This window comes from Notolepis coatsorum (genome assembly GCF_963971535.1).
Source record: "Notolepis coatsorum genome assembly, chromosome: 6".
In the NCBI taxonomy this organism is placed as follows: domain Eukaryota; kingdom Metazoa; phylum Chordata; class Actinopteri; order Aulopiformes; family Paralepididae; genus Notolepis; species Notolepis coatsorum.
The window spans coordinates 135,828,753-135,854,887 of NC_140170.1; the positions used below are offsets into that span (position 1 = coordinate 135,828,753).

A 26,135-nucleotide genomic window follows, 5' to 3' on the forward strand; every position below is an offset into this window, starting at 1 on the left:
GTATGTATTTGTCACTTCATGATCTACAATCAAAAGTAATGTATCCCTTCAACTAGCTGTTACTTAGCGCAACCCTGTTACTCTAATTTGAAGGCTGTTACCATATCATTTTTATTCAAATAATCGTACATGATTTTCTCAGCTCACAGTGGTTTAACCTATTGTAAATTTAATAGTTTGCATGATTAAATGCATAATGTATTTGAACAAATATTTGAAATTAAATACTTAAATTAGTAAAAAGAAAGATGTGACTTGAAAAGTTGGGCAATATCGATTTCCAAGTTGCTTAAATTAATATAAGTGAAGTCTTATATGAAATTAAATCAGTATTCAGTAAGCATGTGACTTTCTTTACTTCTTAATTGTAAACGTTTTATTGATTTTTTTTCAGCTTCCTGAGTATTTGTAACAGGGTTGTGGCAAACATAGCACACAACAAATAAAACATATCATAAAAAGTGTACCTTTGATGCCTGAGCTAGACGAATCCAATTATTTGATGGTTTAATACCTGTTTTTATGAAATACATAACAGAAAATTATCAAATAACGGGTCAATTTTTCAAAAGTATTGATGCCTAATTGTCCTCCAATATCTTATTGGCTTATAGAGCCTCTTTGCTAATGTCAATAACTGTCAACATTTTTATTTGTTGAGTATAAGGATCATAAATATTAGTAAACACTGCAACAGGAAGTAAACTTGCGTCCATTTAAAATGTTTATGTTAAGTTGACACCGTCTAAGCATGACGTAATTTGTAGCTCCAGTATGAAGCAATAGCCCCACGACACATTATAACCAACAGCATGGTTAGAGTTTACATCCCTGCTGCTGCTGCCTCCGGGAGACTAGACGCCACACATCAACACGCTGAGTATGATTTGGACACTCTTTCTCCTTGTTCAAGCTGTACTTCTCTACTTTATTATCTCCAAACGTTCGAGGTGAGTATTCGATACTACCGTTTCTACCTTTATTTGCATTTAACTTGTTTATGTTAATATAATTTCAAATACAATGCTTACCTAATGCAATGTAGGAGAACACGTAGCATCACAATTAAGCTCACTAGTAATTAACTTCGTTGGGAATTTAGTTTCCTTTAAAAAAAATCTTTAGTTGTGTTGTCTTGATCGCATTGGTCGACACTGTACCTTGCATAGCTGAATGAACTATATTTCGAACACGTGAAAACATTAAAAGCAAACCAAAATAGTATTAACAAATAATATTAACTTAACATGTCCGAAATATGCTAGTTCTTATGATGGTGTTTAGGTTCATTCTGACAATAACGTGGGGCTTGCTTGTACTTCACCCCACCCAGGCAAATTGTATAGGTTATTGTTCGTTTAGTCACTTTAGTGAGCAATTTAACCTCCCACTCAACGCTGTGTTGGGAATGTGGTTGAACTACCTGTTTTGAAAATGTGAAGCTTAAACCCTAATTAAGAGTTTTTCCTTTTGAATGACTATACCTCAAATGTAAATTTGTAGGCTAACGCTACCGATTAGTGATCTGTTTTATGTTGGGGCGTGACATCTCCAGTGAGATTTATATGGGTTTACTATCAAATCAAATGTGCACAAAGATCTGGAGAATTGAATCAGATTTGGATATAAACCATCATGGAGAGCATTACTAACAGACCATTGGCCTAACAAATATCACATTTACTAACCTGACGGGAATGTGCAAAATCACAGTTTTCCCACATGAACCATAGCTATAGCATACATGTATTATTTTAATAATTTGCAGACAACAGTTGACATGGGCCCACATGTTTCATATTGCCATGGCAGGGTAATGTTGAGTGTTTTAATCCCAGATGCTGATCAGTTTCTTTTAAATCAAAACACTTTATTTCTTCTTTTTTTTCTATCAATAGGGCCAAGAGTGAGCCACCTTTAGACAAAGGATTCATTCCATGGTTGGGTCATGCTCTTGAATTTGGAAAGGATGCTGCCAAGTTCTTAAATCGAATGAAGAGGAAACATGGTGACATTTTCACGGTAAGAACAAGGAAAATATAGATGGTTTCACTGGAATTCTGGGTACAGTTTGGACCCTAGTTTATTTCATGTCAACTATTGTATTAGCATTCCATTTAGAACGTTTCTGTTGTCAAGTTGAAACCATCTACGTATACACGATCACAGAGAGCACCCAGAGGAACATATGGATATATTTTTCAGTTTCAGAACTGAGAACACTATTGTAGAATAAAGCTAATTTGGCTTATAAAAACTCAAACATCCTGCAGGTCTGCAAAATCAGTCTCCAATTAAGCAGCTCCACTTTATACCTGATTCGTACATATTACTTAGTGCATGGTGCAGCGCACACACAATCTTTACTCTATTTCTCTATCAGGCATTTTCATCTTTGTGAACGTGTGCCCTACAGGTACGTGTTGCTGGGCGTTACGTGACCGTTCTGCTGGACCCCAGTTCATATGACGCAGTCATCGAGGACCCTGTGTCCCTGGACTTCACACGCTATGCACAGGTTCTCATGGAAAGGATCTTCAACTTGCAGCTTCCCCATCACAAGCCAGCCAAAGCTAAAGCCATGCTGAAACAGTATGTCTCTATATATACAACGTTTATTTCTGGCCATGTGTTGTGATTGGACAAGAGGCATTCCATGAGTGCTTATAACCGTAATATAGGATTTGGTACCTTACAACTTCATTGGTATCTGGTATCACTCAGCAGGACTAACTCAAATCTTGGTATCTCATGCACCGTGAAAGATTACGGTGTTTCAGCCTGGTCGTTGATCGTTATCAGCCTCCATTTCCTCTCCCGGCCATCTCTGCATTATGTATTGTTTTTATATTTTGGAGGCAATCGTTCGTGGAATTCTCCCTCCCACATGCTTACTGGCTGAAACCCTATCTTTATTAAGCCCGATGGGCCTGGTACAGGGCCGAGATTCATATCACACCATAAATCGATCAATACAGAACTTATTAATTAATGTTGCGTTTCTTTATCAAATGTAGCCAAGAGTAAAGACCATAACCCTATCAAAACAGCAGTCAAAGTGTATATTTTTGTTATAAGTTGTTTTAATGTTTTAAGTGTTATTAGCGAAATATGAGTGTATAAATATTTCGGCACATCCCGACAGAAATGATGAATGAGATGAATTAGACGCAAGGAAATTATGCCACCATTTTGTTTGTAGTCCTCCTATGAGGAGACCCAGGGCTTTCGAATTTCATAAAACTACACTTCCTAGCTCACGCCAGCCCCTGTCAATCATCTTCCAGCGTGAATTATTTTATTTTTTACGTTATTTTTGGGATCATATCTCACGGGTCGAACAAACCTGAACGTTATTGCCATAAAATAGAACAGAGTTTGTTTCTTTACCTTTCTGTGAACGTCTAGGAAAAAATCTCAATCTGATGAAACAAAAGATGATTACAAAAAAGTAACTACTTACTTAGATTTCATTCACAGTCTTTGCTGCCCTGTCAGGGGCGCCTGGTGGTACTAAATCCAGATTGAACTCTGCCATTGAAAAGAGAAGATTTGGCCAGATCCATAGGTAATTTATATGCCTGATATTCTATATTCTATATTCTTATTTCAAATTGCATGTACTGTATCTACAAAAAACCCTGTAAATCATCTGCCCTTTATTCATTTGCTTACATTTTTCATATCTGGTCAATGTTAGCATGGTGTTATTCACCGTCAAAGATAAAAAATTAAGAAAATGTATATTCTCCTTTGGTTCATTACAATTTACTCAAGCATAGTAACAGACACAATATTTATGACACTGGGAATTCATTCCCTGAGAGCCATAGATGTCCCTAGATACCAATAACATGCAAATGGACCTTGCAGAAGTGGAGCAATCTTCCATTTACTTAGGTATGTATTCTAGGCAAAAGCACCGCCTCCTTCCGTCTCCGTCCTTCTTCTGAGCGGCACTGCTCCTGGTTCGCTTGACTCCGCCCCTTCCAGCTCCTGGTTTGATTGACTCCGCCCCTTCCAGCTCCTGGTTGGTTTGACTCCGCCCCTTTCAGCTCCTGGTTCACTTGACTCCGCCCCTTCCAGCTTCCGGTTGGTCCATCTGGAAGTCGTCTTTCCTCCAGCTGTTCTGAGAAAACAATTCACGAAACCGGGAGTCTCTGTCCAAGCAACTTCGTTTCAGTGGTCTAGACCCTAGTTCTTGTCCTTTAGCATTTTTCTATCTCTGTTAATTTTTATTAGCATTCATTGTCTCACTAGGGCATGCCTTACAGTTACGTCTCATCATACTAGCTTCTCCAGCGTTTTCTCGTAGTTTTTTTTTCTGCAAGTATTTCCTTATTCCCATGTCGTCAACGCTGTGTCAACGCCGTTTTATCGTCTACGTGCACTCCCTGCACTGCTCTATCGCTCTCCCGCTCCCCCTCTCCAACACCTTTAACTCCCTCTAGGTGTCATTGATTAATTTCATCCGCGAAACTGATTGCAGCCCCCAGTGCACGCGTGCCAGTTCTTCTGCCTGGTGTGTTTTCACTAACCAAGCCCTACATATTGAGGTGTCATCAGAACAAGCCCCTTGCTCCATCCCTCTTCATCAGAAGCCCCTTGCTCCATCCCTCTTCATCAGAAGCCCCTTGCTCCATCCCTCTTCATCAGAACCTAAATGTCCAATGACATCTGAGAAGATACTTCATCTGAACTCACCTACAACTTATTTCTCATGAATAATTCAAATGATGCCAGAATATTGACACTGTTGTTGGAACAGCCACTGTTTTGTACAGTGCTAGAATTAAAATGTATTTAGTTACCTGTTAAATGATATCTTCTGTATCCCCCTGCACTACCACAGTTTGCCACTGGAGTGTGCCAGAGACCTGTAATTAATATTCCTGGCCATTTCCTCTCCTCACCACCAGAAGGAGCCAAATATTTAACCTATCCTTACTATTCCTTCAGGGGTTCCCAAAGTGGGGGGTTGCGAGCCACTGTGGGGGGGGGTTCGCGTGTATGCTTTTACCAACGCATTCGTGTTTCCGGGTTCCCGTTTTGCGCTCTGATTGGCCGCTGACCTACGCTAGCACGCCCCCCTCGCTACACCCGCAGCAGCGGACGCTAATTCGAACAGCTGTTTCCACGCGTACGCCCCCCTCGCTATGAGTGACGCACGAACAGCTGTTTCCGCGTGCTATATCTCGAAGACTGCGGAGACCATAGTCATCGAAGATATCCCCCAATGTGTGTATGTCTTTCAAATGTTAAATGATAAATGATTAAATGATATACACTGAAATCTACGCTCTCTCATCCTGCTTTCCGCAACTCCTATACTTCCTGAGTAACTTGCCCAACACTGCTTAATGGTTGTTTAAATATTTTACATGGGGGGCGTATAATCCACAGGGCACATTTACACACACTGTGACATAATATGAGAGTCCACATTCCAGTTCTACTTTTGTTTTGATGTGAAAAGGGATGCTGCACTTAGCACTGACTGAGAAAGTAAACATTACAGTTCTACTTTATAAAATGCTAATTGTAAATATGTTTAAGTCCACTCCACATTACAGTTCTACTTTTGTTTTGATGTGAAAAGTGATGCTGCATAAGGGGACTGCTGAGAGCGTCGTTTCTTGACTCTCAGCTGAGAGCGTTGTCAAGCTACAATATTATAAAATACAATATTATAAAATCCTGTCAGGAAGCGTGCCTCAAAGCATGAATGAACCGGCATTTACCGGCATTTCTAAGCACTTTAAACGCGAACTTTAGCGCACATATAAAGTCACGCTTATTATGATGAATTGAAAATGGGGGACCCTGATGTAAACAAGACGAAAGTCTTTCTCTGGTCTGCATCCCCTTAACAATTGTATGTATTGAGCTGTACTGTACGCGACGCGTACTGTACTGTACGCGTGTAGCACGCGGAAACAGCTGTTCGTGCGTCACTCATAGCGAGTCACGCTTATTATGATGAATTGAAAATGGGGGACCCTGATGTAAACAAGACGAAAGTCTTTCTCTGGTCTGCATCCCCTTAACAATTGTATGTATTGAGCTGTACTGTACGCGTACTGTACGCGTGTAGCACGCGGAAACAGCTGTTCGTGCGTCACTCATAGCGAGGGGGGCGTACGCGTGGAAACAGCTGTTCGATTTAGCGTCCGCTGCTGCGGGCGTAGCGAGGGGGGCGTGCTAGTGTAGGTCAGCGGCCAATCAGAGCGCAAAACGGGAACCCGGAAACACGAATGCGTTGGTAAAAGCATACACGCGGGGGGGTCGCCAGATGATTAAAAAGAAATTGAATAAAATTCCAATATTTTTTATTTTATTTATTACATTTTTTTATGCAGTCACGTCATCACAAACACTGGCATTTAAAGGGTACAAATAAAACAATTCCTGCACCAGAATGCAGGAAATTAAGTCTTTGTAACACAAAATTTACTGGTGGGGGACCTCCCGCTTAAAAAGTGGCCCGACTGGGGCTATATTTCGCACTATATTTCCTGGCCTGAATGATTTCCCCAGTCTGGCCCTGGTTAAAAGCCTCCAATGCTTATTAGTGTGTGTGCGTTTGAACGTTTGCATGTTTCAACCATACATTTCCATTTATAAAAATACAAAAAAATTTATAATAAAAAAAAAATATTTAATTTTTTTTGTATACCTCCTATAATAGTGGGGGTCGCGGCTCTCTGACACTGTTATTTCGGGGGTCACGGCCTGAAAACTTTGGGAACCCCTGCCTTATACCACCTCTCGGTGCCGCCAGAGACTCATTCCCTGTAGATGGAATTTAAACATGGAAGTTCTGACTTCAAGGGCGGCTCAGTGGCGCAGTGGGCAAGGCACTCGCCACTAACGCAGGAGATGCTGGGTTCGAGCCCAGCTCTCGGCGTTGCTTCCGGCTTGGCTGGTCGTTCATACTAATACAATTGGCAGTGTTAGGGGGTCGGAAAGCCGGTGGGTGGGGATCGGACGTTGTGGACAGCGACTCCTACAGGTCGGTTGGTGCGCCTGTACAGCAGAATCAGGAAGTATCGGGGGGCAGCGTGAGCCTCCCACGCAGACCCTCGCCGCTGAGAGATCGCGCTGTGCAGGTGAAAAGATGCGACAGCTGCCTCCTCGTGTACTGGAGGGGACACGTGATGCAAGGCTTCATCCACATTGCAGCCGGCCAGTGGGAGACATGGTCTAACAACGTTCGAGACAGGGGAGGGGAGAATTGGATAATACGAAATTGGGATGGGAGAAAAATAGAAAATGGGGAGATAAAGTAGATAAAAAAAAAGGAAGTTCTGACTTCAATGCACCGAAGAAGGCGTCCCTTCCTCAGTCAAAAACTTCACACCCCCACCTTCCTGTATGAACACCTAACTATAACAGACCCTTGATTGAGATGTATCACTCAATCGCTAAACTGTCTGTTAACGTATGATTTCCCCCCAACCATACACTGGAAAAAATTCAGTCTCTTTGGTTACCAGCATTCCTCTTACTTAAACGTACTAAACAGACCACTACTGTCCTTGTTAATGGTCAAACCATGGGCGCTGGCTGTCTCGTCATCAGCCCCGTTAATTAAAACATACTAAACATCTGTACCGCATCGTGCCGGTACAATCTTACCACGGTTGGCTGCACTGTCCATCGCAGCCGCGTTAAAACGTACCGGTACTAATTATCTTTATACGACGTGCAGGGGGCACTCCTACACTACTGTTAGCATCCTCACATCATAATTCAAATTTTTTTTATCCACTTTTTCTCCTCCTATTTTTCTGTATTTTTCTCCCATCCCAATTTTTTTTCGTTATGCCAATTCCCCCCTCCCTTTGGAAACTTTAATGAACAGATCGCAGAATGGGTACAGTACAATACAGCTCAATACACACAATTGTTAAGGGGATGCAGACCAGAGAAAGACTTGCGTCTTGTTTACATCAGGGTCCCCCATTTTTTATTCATAATGAGGCTTTGGAGTTTGGAGTCTTTCCTTGAAAAGGGTTCAGATGAAAACCAAGTATTTGATCGGCCTTTTATGCCTTTTTTGTCAGGAGTATGCTTATTACTGTAACAACTGAAAATAAAGTTACTTAAGTTTTTTTTCTAACAGCAACACGAGATTGATGTTTTTTTTTGTATGTATTATGATGAAACCTCAAAGCCTCTGTCTCTTTTTAATGTAACACTTTTATAGAAGTGTTGTATAAAAGCAATTACATATTTGAGGTTGTACTATATTGTGATACTTGGCACCAGTGTGTTGATCTATGGAACTCATCCTATGGCCTCATCCGTGTGACAGCAGCACACCAGTGCTCCCTTTCCTATGTTATTGCTGAATTGTAACACTGTGTGCACTGGAACTGTGCGCATATTTCAATTGATGCAAATACGAAATGCTATGGATAAACAAGTTAATTTAAGAGATTTAAACAAGGCAAACATTCTGAAACCAATGTTTAATTAGATTGTTTACTCTTCAATCACCAATGTCATCTTGTTTGAATTTGGAAGAGCATACATTCCGTGGAAATCCGTCCATTTCTCATGACAGTTTTGTTTGCCTGATGAGACTGACATTTCATCTCTCTGCAAAGGGATTATGCTCAGATTACTCCTCGCTGTGACTCTGTATAGGGCAATATGTTGTTAGTTGATACTTGAGTATACTTGATACTTGAGTACTTTGTGGAGCAGTTGTTATCTACAGATTTTAGGCTTTTTGTTACAGCAAAAATAACTGAATATTGATATGTCAAGTTATCTTATGAATGTGTTATATTATGAGGGAGACGTTGTTTCTGATGTGAGTCAACGGGTAAAGCCTTGTTAACACATTGTCCGCCATGCATTGTACCCATCCTTGGGCCCAGTCTGCCAGTGCTGTAACCCTATGGAGATGTTTACCTTCTTTGCAGGGCTATAACTTTTTAAATATTATAGCTATATCGACATTACTATGGCCCATTCAACATCGGGTATCTATCGTTCCGGATGTGGGAACGTTATATTTTTTTCATTCATACATTGTCGTGTTAATACCGTCGTGAATATAAGTATGTTTTTAAGGTTTTCTGCAGTAATTCCTAAAACGCGAGTTATAGGCCCTGACGCATATGATAGATTATCGATTGGCATTTCTTTCCTATACACGCTATATTAAAAAATTCGAATGTATATGATCGGTATACATTATGCTTCATCATGCGTGAAGGAAAGGGGGGAGGTTATAATTCCTTGATCGTCAGTAGCGTCTTTTTTTTACTATGGGTTGATACGTTGATCAGATGGATTGCCGTGAAATGAATAAACAATCGGGCTGAAAATAACGTTAGTTTCCTTTTACCGTTCGCCGATGAGACTGGAGGAAAAATATTCCAATTATTTGACGTCGATCCATTCCCCGTTTGTATGACGCAATAAACGCCGAAATCATATTGATTATTGCGCTTCGAAAGCGATCCCAATGCACTCGAGTGTGTATCTAGATCCACGCTACAAGATATTACTGCCGGAGGAATTTCCTCGATGCACCGAGCGCCACTTCCGGTTTGGCTTGGAGTGTAACTCGCCCGACATCCACCAGGTGGCGGTATTGAGGCGTTGCAATATCAGAAAGGGTCCAGCTGCAGTCCCGGAGGGAGGCTGGATGAATTATGAATGCCAAGGCGAAAAAATTAAATATTGATCCCAAAAACGAGTTAACTCGTTTCTGGCGCACAACGCATGGCGGGCAATAACGAGTATACTCGTTTTTGGCGTCCAATGTGTTAATGTCACAGTTCATTCTCCTAAGACCATCAGTCACTGTGGCGTGAACCACTGGATTTCCTCTTATTATCCAGCTGTCAAACCTTCCATCCTTCATGGTCTTTTAACCTTTGTGTTAACCAGGCACTTCCAGGGGGCTAATTTAGCCTTCCTCAGCAGCACCACACACCGGCACCTGGAAGCCTTGATGAAAGCCGAGACGCCTCAGAACCAGACGGACTGGAAAGAGGAGGAGCTGTTTGGCTTCTCTTACAGCCTACTCTTTAGGTATGGAAACTGTCTTCACCTCTTACAGCCTACTCTTTACTGTAGGTATAGAACCCCCCCCCCCCCCCCCCCCCTCTGCTGTCTTGGCCTCTTACAGCCTACTCTTTACTGTAGGTATGGAACCCCCCCCCCCCCTCTGCTGTCTTGGCCTCTTACAGCCTACTCTTTACTGTAGGTATGGAACCCCCCCCCCCCCCCTCTGCTGTCTTCACCTCTTACAGCCTACTCTTTACTGTAGGTATGGAACCCCCCCCCCCCCTCTGCTGTCTTGACCTCTTACAGCCTACTCTTTACTGTAGGTATGGAACCCCCCCCCCCCTCTGCTGTCTTGACCTCTTACAGCCTACTCTTTACTGTAGGTATGGAACCCCCCCCCCCCTCTGCTGTCTTGGCCTCTTACAGCCTACTCTTTACTGTAGGTATGGAACCCCCCCCCCCCCCTCTGCTGTCTTGGCCTCTTACAGCCTACTCTTTACTGTAGGTATAGAACCCCCCCCCCCCCCCCCCCCTCTGCTGTCTTGACCTCTTACAGCCTACTCTTTACTGTAGGTATGGAACCCCCCCCCCCCCCCCTCTGCTGTCTTGGCCTCTTACAGCCTACTCTTTACTGTAGGTATGGAACCCCCCCCCCCCCCCCCCCTCTGCTGTCTTCACCTCTTACAGCCTACTCTTTACTGTAGGTATGGAACCCCCCCCCCCCCCCCCCCTCTGCTGTCTTCACCTCTTACAGCCTACTCTTTACTGTAGGTATGGAACCCCCCCCCCCCTCTGCCGTCTTGACCTCTGACAGCCTACTCTTTACTGTAGGTATGGAACCCCCCCCCCCCCTCTGCCGTCTTGACCTCTGACAGCCTACTCTTTACTGTAGGTATGGAACCCCCCCCCCCCCTCTGCCGTCTTGACCTCTGACAGCCTACTCTTTACTGTAGGTATGGAACCCCCCCCCCCCCCCCCCCCTCTGCTGTCTTCACCTCTTACAGCCTACTCTTTACTGTAGGTATGGAACCCCCCCCCCCCCCCCCCCTCTGCTGTCTTCACCTCTTACAGCCTACTCTTTACTGTAGGTATGGAACCCCCCCCCCCCCCCCCCCTCTGCTGTCTTCACCTCTTACAGCCTACTCTTTACTGTAGGTATGGAACCCCCCCCCCCCTCTGCCGTCTTGACCTCTGACAGCCTACTCTTTACTGTAGGTATGGAACCCCCCCCCCCCCCCCCCCTCTGCCGTCTTGACCTCTTACAGCCTACTCTTTACTGTAGGTATGGAACCCCCCCCCCCCCTCTGCCGTCTTGACCTCTTACAGCCTACTCTTTACTGTAGGTATGGAACCCCCCCCCCCCCCCCCCCCCTCTGCCGTCTTGACCTCTTACAGCCTACTCTTTACTGTAGGTATGGAACCCCCCCCCCCCTCTGCCGTCTTGACCTCTGACAGCCTACTCTTTAGGTATGGAAACACTCCCTCCCCTCTGCTGTCTTGAGCTGGCAGTTTCATGCCAAAAGCCCCAGCTAAACAGTTTACGCACCAGCTCTTTCCATGTTCCTGTGTTTGTAAATACAGCAGGGACACGTCAAAGTGTAATGAGTGTCTTAAAAGCCCCCCCCCCCCCCCCCCCCCCCACTTCAGCTTCAGACAACTATTAAAGTTCAGCCTTCCTGTTTACAAGTCCCATCGTAGTTTTATGGGTCTGATGCAAAGCAAAGGATTTGTCTGGTTTTATTACTCTTTTTTTTTTTATTATAATGTGAGTCATCATTTGTCGTTAGTACATAGATTGGGAAATGTTAAGTCGAAAATTATAGTAATATGGGGCGGCTAAGTGGCGCAGTGGGCAAGGCGCTCGCCACTAACGCAGGATATGCTGGGTTCGCGCCCAGCTCTCGGCGTTGCTTCCGGCTTGGCTGGTCGTTCATACTAATACAATTGGCAGTGTTAGGGGGTCGGAAAGCCGGTGGGTGGGGATCGGACGTTGTGGACAGCGACTCCTACAGGTCGGTTGGTGCGCCTGTACAGCAGAATCAGGAAGCAACAGGGGCAGCGTGAGCCTCCCACACGTTACGCCTCGCCGCTGAGAGATCGCGCTGTACAGGTGAAAAGATGCGACAGCTGCCTCCTAGTGTACCGGAGGGGACACGTGATGCAAGGCTTGGTCCACATTGCAGCCGACCAGTGGGAGGCATGGTCTAACAACGTTCGAGACAGGGGAGGGTAGAATTGGATAATACAAAATTGGGATGGGAGAAAAAATAGAAAATGGGGAGAAAAAGTAGATATAAAAAAAAAAATTATAGTAATATTTATAGTTTTAACTTTGTGACATTTACCATTAGGGGATGCCGCAAGTTGGGTGGGCCAGAGATGAATGACCAGTTGATTTAAGCTGAGTGCCTCAGGGCATTATACCTCACTCTCTCCATGTGTTCTCTCCTCTCAGGGCAGGATACCTCACTCTCTCCATGTGTTCTCTCCTCTCACGGCAGGATACCTCACTCTCTCCATGTGTTCTCTCCTCTCAGGGCAGGATACCTCACTCTCTTCATCTGTTCTCTCCTCTCAGGGCAGGATACCTCACTCTCTTCATCTGTTCTCTCCTCTCAGGGCAGGATACCTCACTCTCTTCATCTGTTCTCTCCTCTCAGGGCAGGATACCTCACTCTCTCCATGTGTTCTCTCCTCTCAGGGCAGGATACCTCACTCTCTCCATGTGTTCTCTCCTCTCAGGGCAGGATACCTCACTCTCTTCATCTGTTCTCTCCTCTCAGGGCAGGATACCTCACTCTCTCCATGTGTTCTCTCCTCTCAGGGCAGGATACCTCACTCTCTTCATGTGTTCTCTCCTCTCACGGCAGGATACCTCACTCTCTCCATGTGTTCTCTCCTCTCAGGGCAGGATACCTCACTCTCTTCATGTGTTCTCTCCTCTCACGGCAGGATACCTCACTCTCTTCATGTGTTCTCTCCTCTCACGGCAGGATACCTCACTCTTCATGTGTTCTCTCCTCTCAGGGCAGGATACCTCACTCTCTTCATGTGTTCTCTCCTCTCACGGCAGGATACCTCACTCTCTTCATCTGTTCTCTCCTCTCAGGGCAGGATACCTCACTGTCTTCATGTGTTCTCTCCTCTCAGGGCAGGATACCTCACTCTCTTCATGTGTTCTCTCCTCTCAGGGCAGGATACCTCACTCTCTTTATCTGTTCTCTCCTCTCACGGCAGGATACCTCACTCTCTCCATGTGTTCTCTCCTCTCACGGCAGGATACCTCACTGTCTTCATGTGTTCTCTCCTCTCAGGGCAGGATACCTCACTGTCTTCATGTGTTCTCTCCTCTCACGGCAGGATACCTCACTGCTCACTCTCTTCATCTGTTCTCTCCTCTCACGGCAGGATACCTCACTCTCTTCATGTGTTCTCTCCTCTCAGGGCAGGATACCTCACTCTCTTCATGTGTTCTCTCCTCTCACGGCAGGATACCTCACTCTCTCCATGTGTTCTCTCCTCTCAGGGCAGGATACCTCACTCTCTTCATGTGTTCTCTCCTCTCACGGCAGGATACCTCACTCTCCATGTGTTCTCTCCTCTCACGGCAGGATACCTCACTCTCTTCATGTGTTCTCTCCTCTCAGGGCAGGATACCTCACTCTCTTCATGTGTTCTCTCCTCTCACGGCAGGATACCTCACTCTCTTCATCTGTTCTCTCCTCTCAGGGCAGGATACCTCACTGTCTTCATGTGTTCTCTCCTCTCAGGGCAGGATACCTCACTCTCTTCATGTGTTCTCTCCTCTCAGGGCAGGATACCTCACTCTCTTTATCTGTTCTCTCCTCTCACGGCAGGATACCTCACTCTCTCCATGTGTTCTCTCCTCTCACGGCAGGATACCTCACTGTCTTCATGTGTTCTCTCCTCTCAGGGCAGGATACCTCACTGTCTTCATGTGTTCTCTCCTCTCACGGCAGGATACCTCACTCTCTTCATCTGTTCTCTCCTCTCAGGGCAGGATACCTCACTCTCTTCATCTGTTCTCTCCTCTCAGGGCAGGATACCTCACTCTCTCCATGTGTTCTCTCAGGGCAGGATACCTCACTGTCTTCATGTGTTCTCTCCTCTCAGGGCAGGATACCTCACTCTCTCCATGTGTTCTCTCCTCTCAGGGCAGGATACCTCACTCTCTTCATGTGTTCTCTCCTCTCATGGCATTATACCTCACTCTCTCCATGTGTTCTCTCCTCTCAGGGCAGGATACCTCACTCTCTTCATGTGTTCTCTCCTCTCAGGGCAGGATACCTCACTGTCTTCATGTGTTCTCTCCTCTCAGGGCAGGATACCTCACTGTCTTCATGTGTTCTCTCCTCTCAGGGCAGGATACCTCACTCTCTCCATGTGTTCTCTCCTCTCAGGGCAGGATACCTCACTCTCTCCATGTGTTCTCTCCTCTCAGGGCAGGATACCTCACTCTCTTCATGTGTTCTCTCCTCTCATGGCATTATACCTCACTCTCTCCATGTGTTCTCTCCTCTCAGGGCAGGATACCTCACTCTCTTCATGTGTTCTCTCCTCTCATGGCAGGATACCTCACTCTCTCCATCTGTTCTCTCCTCTCAGGGCAGGATACCTCACTCTCTCCATGTGTTCTCTCCTCTCACGGCAGGATACCTCACTCTCTCCATCTGTTCTCTCCTCTCAGGGCAGGATACCTCACTCTCTCCATGTGTTCTCTCCTCTCAGGGCAGGATACCTCACTCTCTCCATCTGTTCTCTCCTCTCAGGGCAGGATACCTCACTCTCTTCGGAGGAGAACAGAACAACAACAGCTCAGACCCCACACGTGTCTATGAGGAGTACCGGAAGTTTGATGGCCTCTTGACCAAACTGGCGAGAGGCACATTAAAACCAGGTAACACAGCACACAGAGGTCTCTAATGTGGAAAAAACCCTTATTCTTACCGATGTACTGTAGTCTAGTGTACAGTATACCCTGTTGTTTCTTATGAGAGACTCACATCAGACTCCATGATAGAAAATAGAAAAATAGAAAGACAAGTGTCTACAAGCACTGTACGACTCAAATGAAGATACAGTTCAGGGGCCTCATTACAGAAACGTTCTATGTCTGAAATTATTATATTATCTCTGTTTAGGATGACATTTAGGATTTTGGTATTACAAAAGCCTGTTTCCTAACTGTATTTAAGGAACATCCTAAAATCTTAGGATAGGAGTTTAGCTATAAGGAACTGTCCTAACTGAAGAATTTCTTAAGTTAGGAATCCTAAGTTAGAATGGCATAGACCCTAGGTCTGAGATAGGATAGGACATAGCCATGAGTTAGTAAAGTTAAGATAAGATACAAGGTCTGAGATAGAATAGGACATAGCCATGAGTTAGTAAAGTTAAGATAAGATACAAGGTCTGAGATAGGATAGGACACAGCCATGAGTTAGTAAAGTTAAGATAAGACCCTAGGTCTGAGATAGAATAGGACACAGCCACGAGTTAGTAAAGTTAAGATAAGATACAAGGTCTGAGATAGGATAGGACACAGCCAAGAGTTTAGGAATTTCTTTTGTAATAGGAAGATAGGGTTTAGGATAGTTAAGACACGACAAGCAGTTAGGAAATCTTTCTGTAATGAGGCCCCTGCATCATAAATCATCATGATTAAACATTGAGAATCACTTGTCACCAGTCATCTTTGTGTAATGATGTTTGTCATCGTATTGGCCTGTCTGGTATGACACCATTAGTGACCGTGTACCTTCAGGTCTTGTTTCCCAGTTGCCATGTCATTGTATACACTAATCTGGTCTGACGTCATTTGCGGAAGAGCTTTTGGGTTTATTTCTTTCAACGGTTGCCATGGTGAGTTTTATGTACTTACTATATAGTGTCTCAAGGCCTGGCCAAGGAAGACTTGTGCAATGTTTATTGTCACCATGTCATCGCAGGGTCACAGAGTCTCCGATGTCATTTCTCACATCTATGGAATCTGGTATCTGTCTCCTCTATTCTTCTCGGTGTGCCTGCCTGTCATGCTTCACCCATTACCACCCATCCCCCTGTACTTAGATTACACACGGACCTTGTATCTCCCTTTGATCGCAGCCCATTCTAGAGAGTCACCTTGTGTGTTTTTAGACGCCTCTTCAGCCCTGCCTGTCTCTGTTTATGTTTTAATTCCTGGCACAACACATGCAGGCGTGTATCTCTGATTTATCTACAGCATGACGACTAGAATAGAATAATTATAAATACTTTTATTATCCAGAGTGAAATTTGACACTGCAAATCGCTCAACATTAAACATTTAGACAGAACAGGTCACGAATAAGAATAACAAAACAAATCAAATTGCCTAAGATAAGAGTAGAATAAAAATGGAATAAAATATAAAAATATACTGAGGTCTACAGTAGGTGTAATATTGCACAGTGCTGTTTCAAAAGTAAGAGTCCAGGAAGATGGTAACTGTCACTCTGTGCTCAGTGATACAGTAAGGCACAGTGATGCATTGTATAGTCTGATGGCTGTTGGAATGAAGGACTTCCTGTGCCGTTCAGTGCTGCATTTAGGTAGTGTGAGCCTCAGCCTAGCACTGAACATGCTCCTCCTGTCAGCCAAGTCTGTGTATAGTGGGTGGGAGGGGTTTTCCCTGATGGCCTGGAACTATCTATCATTGACCTCATCTATTTATATTGGATCTTCTCCGTCTCTGTGTGTGTGTGTCTGTCTGTCTGTCTGTCTGTCTGTCTGTCTGTCTGTCTGTCTGTCTGTCTGTCTGTGTGTGTGTGTGTGTGTGTGTGTGTGTGTGTGTGTTTTGCGTGTGCACCAGAGGAGAAGAGGACAGCCCACGATGCACGGTCGAGACTGTGGGCGCTGTTGGCTCCTGCCGGACGGACCGAGGACTCGGGGTCCAGCCCCTGGCTTCGCAGCTACAGACGCCTCCTGCGGGAGGAGGGGACTGATGAGGAGACACAGCGGAAGGCCGTGCTGTTGCAGCTCTGGGCCACGCAGGTGAGTCAACCCCCGGATACGCAAGGGCCCGGTTACAAAGCAGGGGACAGCTTTCTATTATTATCTATTATCCGGTTGCCACCTTCTTGCCATCTTGATTAATTGAAAATGGAGGACCCTTATGTAAACAAGACGAAAGTCTTTTTCTGGTCTTCATCCTCTTAGCAGTTGTTAGTATTGAGCTGTACTGTATTGTACCCATTCTGCAATCTGTTAATAAAGTTTCCAATCAATCAATCAACCAGATCTAGAGATTAGAGATTTTAAGAAAGCACCTCGTAGCTGTAATACCCATAGAAATACTGCTGTCTTCATCTTTGGGGTTTTGTCAGGGGGCAGCTTGTGTTTCTCACATAAGATGTTTGGATAGTGAGTGTCTAAAACGTGAAACACACCAGGGACAAAAGGACAGACTGACACCAGACTGGGTCAGATTACACCAATTGGCCTATCTCAAACCTTGCCCTCTTTTCTTGATCCTCCAATCAACCAACTTTTGAGATAGGCAATTTGATATGCAGGTCACTAAACACTGTACTTAAAAAACACCTAATTGTGCCACACTATTCTCAGTAGAATAAGCCCCTTTTAACTTCTGACATGAAGGATAAACCCACAGAATATCATTTAGCTGGCATTTGGACAAGTATGCCACCGTGTCCCATAGATGGGCTTTTTTTAGAGTCCTAGTGGGACTCCAAACCACAGCGGGTCTGCTGTCCCGAGCACTTTGTGTTCCTAATGGTTGTACTGTGTCTGACCCGTTCGCTGCGTGTCGGGGTTGGGTTGGGTCCCGTTCTGGAACTGGTTCCAAGGTAGTAAAATGTCCTGATTCGTTACGCTCTGAGTAATCTCTGAGCCTCTTTATCAAATCTTTCGATATAAGCTATTTATGATTTTGTTGTATTACTTTACTAAATGTTTTGTTATTGCACTGAATGCAATGCAAGCAATAGACATTATTTACTTAAGAACATTTTCATGTTTCTCCAAATAACAAAAAAACTAAAACAAGATTCAATAAAGGATTTAAAAGGATTTCAATTCAATAAGCAGATTAGATACACAATTCAGATTCGATCAAACACGTCCAAAACCTCAACCCTAACTGCATGGGAGCTTGATTCTGATTAGGAAGAGAGAAGTGCGGCTCTCCTTTTTCACCACATGGGTGCGCTGCTGCTCCCCTTTTAGTGTCCATCCTGCAGCTAACATATGAACAGGATTCTGAAACGTAAATATGTTGGACTTTTAAAGGTACACTCCATCCAATGTCTTTTCTGTTCATACAATTACATTAACGTATGGCGTCCCCCTGCATGAGGACTGCTTACAACCTTATTTACACTTTTCACAAGGATCTGTTTACATTTAAAATGTGTGGCTGCCTTGGTGAGGAAAGGATTTGAAGGTATTTTAACATAATGTACTTAAGTATACCAAGTATCATTAGAGGTAGACTGTTTAACTAAATGTCACTGAATAATGTATTCTATTTAGTATTTACACAAACTTAAAATAAACTCTTAATCCTATGTAGTGTCTGTGCAAGGACTCCTAAATAATGACATACAATACAACAAATGGATACAGTAATGTCATTATAGCTGTATGATGCATGTTTTGGGGTGGGTTATAATATGAACATCTTCCCAGATTACTATAAGGGGCCATTGTTCTAATCTAGACCATATAAATCTGTTTGACGTTTTCAGAGGAACAATGTTTTAAAATGTTGTTTTCAACATTCAAAAAATAGTACCGTTAAGTTAGAGTATTCTGTTCATTCATAGTTCAAGACAGTAGTGGCTGAGTACTTTCTGGTGATGTATCACATTGATTTTACAATTGCAAATACATGGGCTGTCCAAACAATTTCAAAATGGATTTATATGGTTCTTCAGTGCAATGGTTCAATTGTTGAAAGTTTGATATTAAGTTCTTCATTATTTCAGAGTTCCACATTGTTCCAAGTGATCCTAATGTCAGCGTCCTCCGCCTGCTTCAGACACATACAGACAGGGGACAACTCAGTATATGCTGCGTTTCCACACAGAGTCCTACTTAGGTTTCCTGTGGCTTTCCTTTTTAAATAAACCATTACAGCACCACACTCAGTCACTGAGAACATCCAGAGCATGACTCTTCATCACAGATACATTCTGTTTGTACCTTTTCAGGGCTGTAGTCTGAATAATTCATCAGGCTTTGTGATTTAACTGAACGTGAGGGGAAAATTGCCATTTGTCTGAAGTATAACAGAATCTGGATATGATTGGGTATGACCTGCCCATTTTGACAATCTAGGATGGCTTGGAGTAGACGACAGAGTACAGCAACTTGCAATGGGCCTGGTCTACAAGATACACTACACCACAAAGATACCCATGTACCTAAACTAAACTAAACACGTTTCGCAATTATACCACAATAATGTGGAACGCCCTACCCACAGCCGTAAAGTAATGTGAATCCCTACCCTCCTTCAAAACCGCTACGGTTGGCCTACAGGTGGCTGCAATTCGAAACTGGCCCCTGTAAATGTAAAAATCCCCCCCCACCCCACCCAACCCTCTTTAATGTACAGTTTCTTCCCCTTTGGATAATTTATTTTTATGATGTTCTCTCTTTCTTACACAGTACCGTATATTTGTATGTCTTGTATGTCATAAATGTCTTGATGAATTGAAAATGGAGGACCCTTATGTAAACAAGACGAAAGTATTTTTCTGGTCTTCATCCTCTTAGCAATTGTTTGTATTGAGCTGTACTGTATTGTACCCATTCTGCAATCTGTTAATAAAGTTTTCAATCAATCAATCAATCAATCAATCAATATCATCACATGGTCCCGTCTCCTGTTCCATAATAGGCCCTTTTCACAGCAGACATTTTGACTGGACATTTGATGGGTGAACATGGGTGTAACCATGGATATAGAATAATGAACTATCTAATGGTTACACCTGTGTTTACCCATCTATAACAAGTCAAAATGTCTGCTGTGAGAAGGGCCTATTGCGAGAGAGAGAGAGAGAGAGAGAGAGAGAGAGAGAAAAAATATATCATATCATTGACTTAATGCCATTCTTCATTTGTTGCCAGGGTAATGTTGGACCAGCTGCGTTTTGGCTCTTGGTTTACTTGTTGAAGAACCCTGAGGCCATGAGGGCTGTGAGAAGTGAATACAACACATACACCACACACAGTCCTTTACCGGAGGGGCTAGTGCATACCCCTGTGTTCGGTGAGTGCTTTAACCTGTTTAAATGAAGGCAATAACTTATTTTAATTTGTTTTTAGATGTTTAATGTTTTTATTCAAATATACAAGTTGCAAATACAATATAGTTTATACAATTTTTAATGTTCTCCCTCCCACCCTCCCGTCCCCCCTAAACATGTCTGCCAGTATGCTTGGAACATAAGAATTCCGCAACACTTCCAGCATAAGCATTCCGCAACACTTCCGGTATTCTGAAATCATGGGAGAGAGAGCGGGGGGAGAACATTTATGAATGTGGATGAGACCCTTGACATTGAGTGGTTGTAGCTACGGCTGTGGGGGAGCTGGAGACATGATCCAATATACTTGTATACGCCTGAGTCTCCTGAACACGGAGAGACCAATCCCAAGTCGATCGGCACTTTTCCGGCCAAGCTATAGTCACTTTTTCGCACCTACTCCCCAACTCCCCAACTCCCCATGCACAGATTGCTCAGGGAGTCTCTGGATTGTCCAGAGATCTAGGTTCATCAATCTGCGCATGCGGAGTTGGGGAGTAGGTGCAAAAAAGTGACTATAGCTTGGCCGAGAAAGTGCCAACCAACTTGAGATTGGTCTCTCCGTGTTCAGGAGACTCACGCATATAAAAGTCTATTGGATCATGTCTCCAGCACCCCCAAAAAATATGCAGTTTAGGACACGACCAGAACATATGCGTAAGATTGGCTGGAGAAAGAGCGCATCGGTCACATCTATCTTCCACATCAGGATATATTGCCACCAGTTTGGATTTGCAGTAGTGGAGGCAATTACTTTTAAGATATGATATTCCTTTATTGATCCCCTTGGGGAAATTCAGGCATCATAGCAGCATGGGGGAGGGGGGAGGGGAGGTACAGGTAGTAAAAAAGCAGTGTAAACAATATAACAAATCAATATAATTAACTCTGGACATGTGCATATGGGCAACAAGATGCGAGATGAGGGTATGTATGCCCTCTCAGTTATATTTGCCCTACAATAAATAGTTACAATATATAATCTAATAATCCAATAATCTAAATCTAATCTAATATGTAATCTTAGATATTGTATTGTGGCACATTGTTGTGTGCCCATGAAGTGAACATTTTCTTTGGATGTTCCTGGATGTTTTATACAGCTATGTACCAACACATGCCAAAGTTACCAAAATAAAAAATTCCATTCAATACATTTTGATCATTGATTTTAAAACAATTCTGTTCCATCATATAAGACAATGATTGAGGAGTGATTTAATAGCACACACTTCATTTTTTGATCTACTTTTTTCTCTTGCTTTTTCTGTGATTTTTCTCCCCATCCCAATTTACCTCTCGTGCCAATTCTCCCTCCTCTGTCCTGATCGTTGCTTGCATATGCCCCCCACTGGCCGGTTGTAAGGAGGATAGAAGCCTTCCATCACATGTCCCCTCCGATACATGTGGAGGCAGCCTGTCACATCTTTTTTATTTTTTTGGATCTACTTTTTCTCCTCCTTTTTTCTGTGATTTTTCTCCCCATCCCAATTTACCTCTCGTGCGAATTCTCCCTCCCCTGTCCTGATCGTTGCTCGCATATGCCCCCCACTGGCCGGTTGTAAGGAGGATAGAAGCCTTGCATCACATGTCCCCTCCGATACATGTGGAGGCAGCCTGTCACATCTTTTTTAATTTTTTTGGATCTACTTTTTTTTCTCCTTTTTTCTGTGATTTTTCTCCCCATCCCAATTTACCTCTCGTGCCAATTCTCCCTCCCCTGTCCTGATCGTTGCTCGCATATGCCCCCCACTGGCCGGTTGTAGGGAGGATAGAAGCCTTGCATCACATGTCCCCTCTGATACATGTGGAGGCAGCCTGTCACATCTTTTCACCTGCCAGCGCGGACTCTCATTTGGCGAGGAGTAACGTAGGAGGCTCACACTGCCCCCGCCATTTTCCTGACTTTGCTGTGCAGGCGCCCCAACCGACCTGTAGGAGTCGCTGTTCACAACGACCAGACTACCACCCTTCGACTTCCCACCCGCTAACTCTGCCAATTGAGTTAGTATGACGGCCGGCCCAAGCCGGAGGCAACGCCGACAGCCGGATTCGAACCTGGTGTCTCTTGTGTTGGTGACGAGCGCAATGTCCGCTGCGCCACCCAGCCGCCATAAGTGCACACACTTGAAAGTTATTTTTTTCAAAGAAACTAGTCTCTAATTTAAATTATTTATTTTCAACGTACCTTGTATTGAACACAGTTTATTTAGCCTGGGTGTGGCACACACCGGATTTTAAATGTGTTATTTCCTTCCATGTCTGGCTACCCCACCCCCAAGATAAAACAAATTTACAAACAGGGCAGTACATTAGATAAGCAGTGTTCCAGGCTCTAAAAAGCACAGGTAATTGATTAATCAAAGTGAATTCATCCTGTTGTGACATCATCGAAGAGAAGGCTATTCTTGAACAGCTTGTGTAGATTTGTTCATCGTCAAACCCTGGCCAAACAGCAAGAAGTATATGTAATTTCCCTAGCATCGAAATAACATTTCAAGCTGCCAAATCAAGACTGGGCAAAACCCCATTTTCCATAACATGTCCCCTTCAAATCACAGACTTGAAACCTGTTTTCAATGCCATTTCTTCAGGTACTTTAAAATTAGATGAAAAAAAAAAATAGGATGTTATTGTTTCCTGGGAGCTCTTCTGTGGTCATTCATGCTGGTCATTTTGTGGTCATTCATGACATTAATTTTGTGGTCATTCATGCTGGTCATTTTATGGTTATTCATGACGTATTCATTGTGTTGTTCTTCCTCCCGCTCCCTCCCAGACAGTGCCCTAGAAGAGACACTGAGACTCACTGCTGCCCCCTTCATCACCAGAGAGGTAGTGCAGGAAAAAACCCTACGTATGGCTGATGGCCAGGAATACTTACTAAGGAGAGGGGACAGAGTGTGTTTGTTTCCCTTCAACAGCCCACAAATGGACCCTGAGATTCACCAGGAGCCACAGGTTAGCTGTCCTGTCTCTATGACTCATTACTTTACCCGGCACCGCCCCTACGCCACCACGCTGTTGCCAGTAACAGCACTGATAGTTTTGGTAACACAAAGCGGAGGCAGAGTTTAAGTGTGCCGAGAATTAGCGTGTGCACGGTTGTTTGTGTAAGGAGGAATTCACACCAATGCAGTATAAACTGACCCTGGATTAGCCAAGGAGAGGCTGACGCCACTACAGTGGACTACTATGAGATTATCCCTCAGCATGGGAACAGGAACACCGCTAATAGGCGTGGTGCATTACCATTCTGTCCTCCCAACAGCAATTAAGTTCACACACACCACCACGTTGAGATTTTGAATTTCAGTTGGCTGTTTTTCTTCACCACATTGTTGTCATATTGTGTGTAAAATGTAAAAAATGTGTAAAGCAACTATCGGGATAATAGAGTATTCTCTGTTTCCACTCCCAGAAATACAAGTATGATCGCTTCCTGAATGACGATGGATCAAAGAAAAGGGATTTTTTTAAAAGAGGGAGGCGGCTAAAATATTACACCATGCCATGGGGTGCAGGGACCAACGGCTGTGTGGGCAAGCAGTTCGCCATCAACACCATCCAACAGTGAGTGTCTGCAGTGTCTCCCAGGTTTAGAGCCTGGTGTAGTGTTGAACTGTTAGGTTAAACTGTCATGTTGTACTCATAGTTTCAGACTCTGCTCATTCAATGGATTACAGATTTGTTTTGTTTGTTTGCATCACATACAGTATGACTCCTATTTTCTCCTTTGTGTGTTTGTGTGTGTGTGGTGTGTGTGTGTGTTCAGGTTTGTCTACTTGGTGCTTTCTCATTACGATATTGAGCTTTGTGACCCAAATGCTCAGTTGCCTGAGATGAACACCAGTCGCTATGGATTTGGAATGATGCAGCCCGAAGGAGAAGTATTCATCCGATATAAGCCTAATTACTCACACCAGAACAGGGGACTTTGAAATCAAAACAAACAAACACACACTCACAAACACAGACACACACATTTTATGCACATTTCAAAATGTTTATATGAACCGTTAATATGACCTTTATATTTTTGTATTCCATAAATGTACTGTACAGTCGAGTATTATTTTGTTATTTAACTTAAAATATAAATTATGTATTGTATTTAAACTTTGGTTGTCAGTTTTTCTTGGGGTGTTTGGTGTAAATGTTATTTTGACCCTGTACATCTAAGTTCACGTCATACCCACAACATTTCTATGAGTCTAACAAAATACTGATATAGTAGAAATGTGAGCCACAGTGAAGCAGACTTTGGGACCTGGCTGTGCTGTAAACAGAGCCAAGCACACAACTGTCTCACGGACGACACATGACTGCCAGGTGCAGGATGAAGTTGAGTGGAAAGTTCCAATTTACAAGTTGTTGTGGACAGCTGATCACTTACTAGCACATGGTTATGTACTTTTCCAGCATATGTTCCACCCCCACCACTGGCAGCAAACGTGTTCATTGGGGAAGGACTTTCTTTGTTATTGTAAAATATCTTACTAATAAGATGTGTAAATACGGTTGTGTAGACTACCTAAAAGGAAACGCCACCCAAATTAATGTTATTTCCATGGCCTATGAAAGTTCAATCAATATTTGTGAACATAAAAATAAATATGGCTCGGGTTTCCAAAGCCATAAACCAGAGAAGTAAGACTCAATCTTGTAGTGGCATTAGATTAGATTAGATTCCATTCAAATGTATTTGCATCATACAGCAGCACAAGTACAGTACAACAAAAATAAGTTTGGCTTCTAACCAGAGTGCATATGTAACAGTAAAGTGCCATATACAATGTATAGGTGGTTCAACTGGATATATGGCTGCTTTTGAGTACATAAATGAGTACTACTGAGTAATAATGCTAATCAGATGTATGTACAGTGTTATAGTATTATGTACAGTGATACAGGTATAAAGACACTGATAGTGAGTTATACTGGCCAGTGGTATAAGAGTAAGCAAGGGATATGTACATATAGTATATACAGGTATGTATATATGCAGGTATATTCAGACAGATGTGGATACATATATATACATGGTATATACAGTACAGCATGATGCTATCATACAGAGTTATATGGGTAGACTATAGTTTGAGGTAGGTAGTTATGATTACTATGCAATGCAGTTGTAGACAGTGAAGGCAGTAGGCAGGTATACATTGATTATAGTAGACAATGGGGTTCAGAGTTCATATGGTATGAGGGTGAGCCACGAGGTATAAAGTCTGAAGCTGCTCATTGACGATGAATGGGAGACCGGTTTTGTGGGCTCTAATGTTTTTATTTGTTTGTTACTGTGGCTTTATGTTTCTGTGTATCTCATGCTGTTTCCCCCGTGGTCTTATGTTCCTTTTTGTTTCTTTGTTTCTCTGCCTACTGTCAGCGACTTCGGGTTATTGAGAAGCGCTATACAAATAAAATGAATTATTATTATTATTTATTTTATTTGTAACATACTGTATAACTACATTAGCTTTATTCTCAGTTCTGAAACATGCACACATATTATATTTCCAAATTCACTGTCTATGGGGCTGGGCAGCTTCAGACTTTATACCTGATTATATCACACATTTGAGTTTTATCCGTTTTAGCACTCTAGTTTTTGGATTTGGGAGAGTTGTTCATGTCCACTAACATTTTCAGATTGTCTTAGACCACAGGGATAACATGAATTCTGAAATTGGGCGTATAGTTCTCCTTTTATCATGCCACAAAGAATGAGGAAAGCAGCCATCCTTTGAATTCTGTAGGCTTTAATACCCGCGCACACCCCTC

General features: G+C 43.4%; 1 protein-coding gene across 1 annotated transcript; it reads left to right on the plus strand.

The window, feature by feature from the left end:
• Positions 1–844: 844 nt before the first annotated feature.
• On the plus strand, positions 845–24,438 carry LOC311230569 (prostacyclin synthase-like). Its single transcript, XM_084316886.1, has 10 exons — positions 845–950; positions 1,899–2,022; positions 2,417–2,592; positions 9,910–10,053; positions 14,820–14,947; positions 16,883–17,064; positions 20,170–20,311; positions 23,128–23,309; positions 23,770–23,921; positions 24,124–24,438. The coding sequence occupies exons 1-10, from the start codon at positions 883–885 to the stop codon at positions 24,287–24,289; spliced, it is 1,464 nt and encodes a 487-aa protein (XP_084173012.1). The 5' UTR covers positions 845–882; the 3' UTR covers positions 24,290–24,438.
• Positions 24,439–26,135: the final 1,697 nt, after the last annotated feature.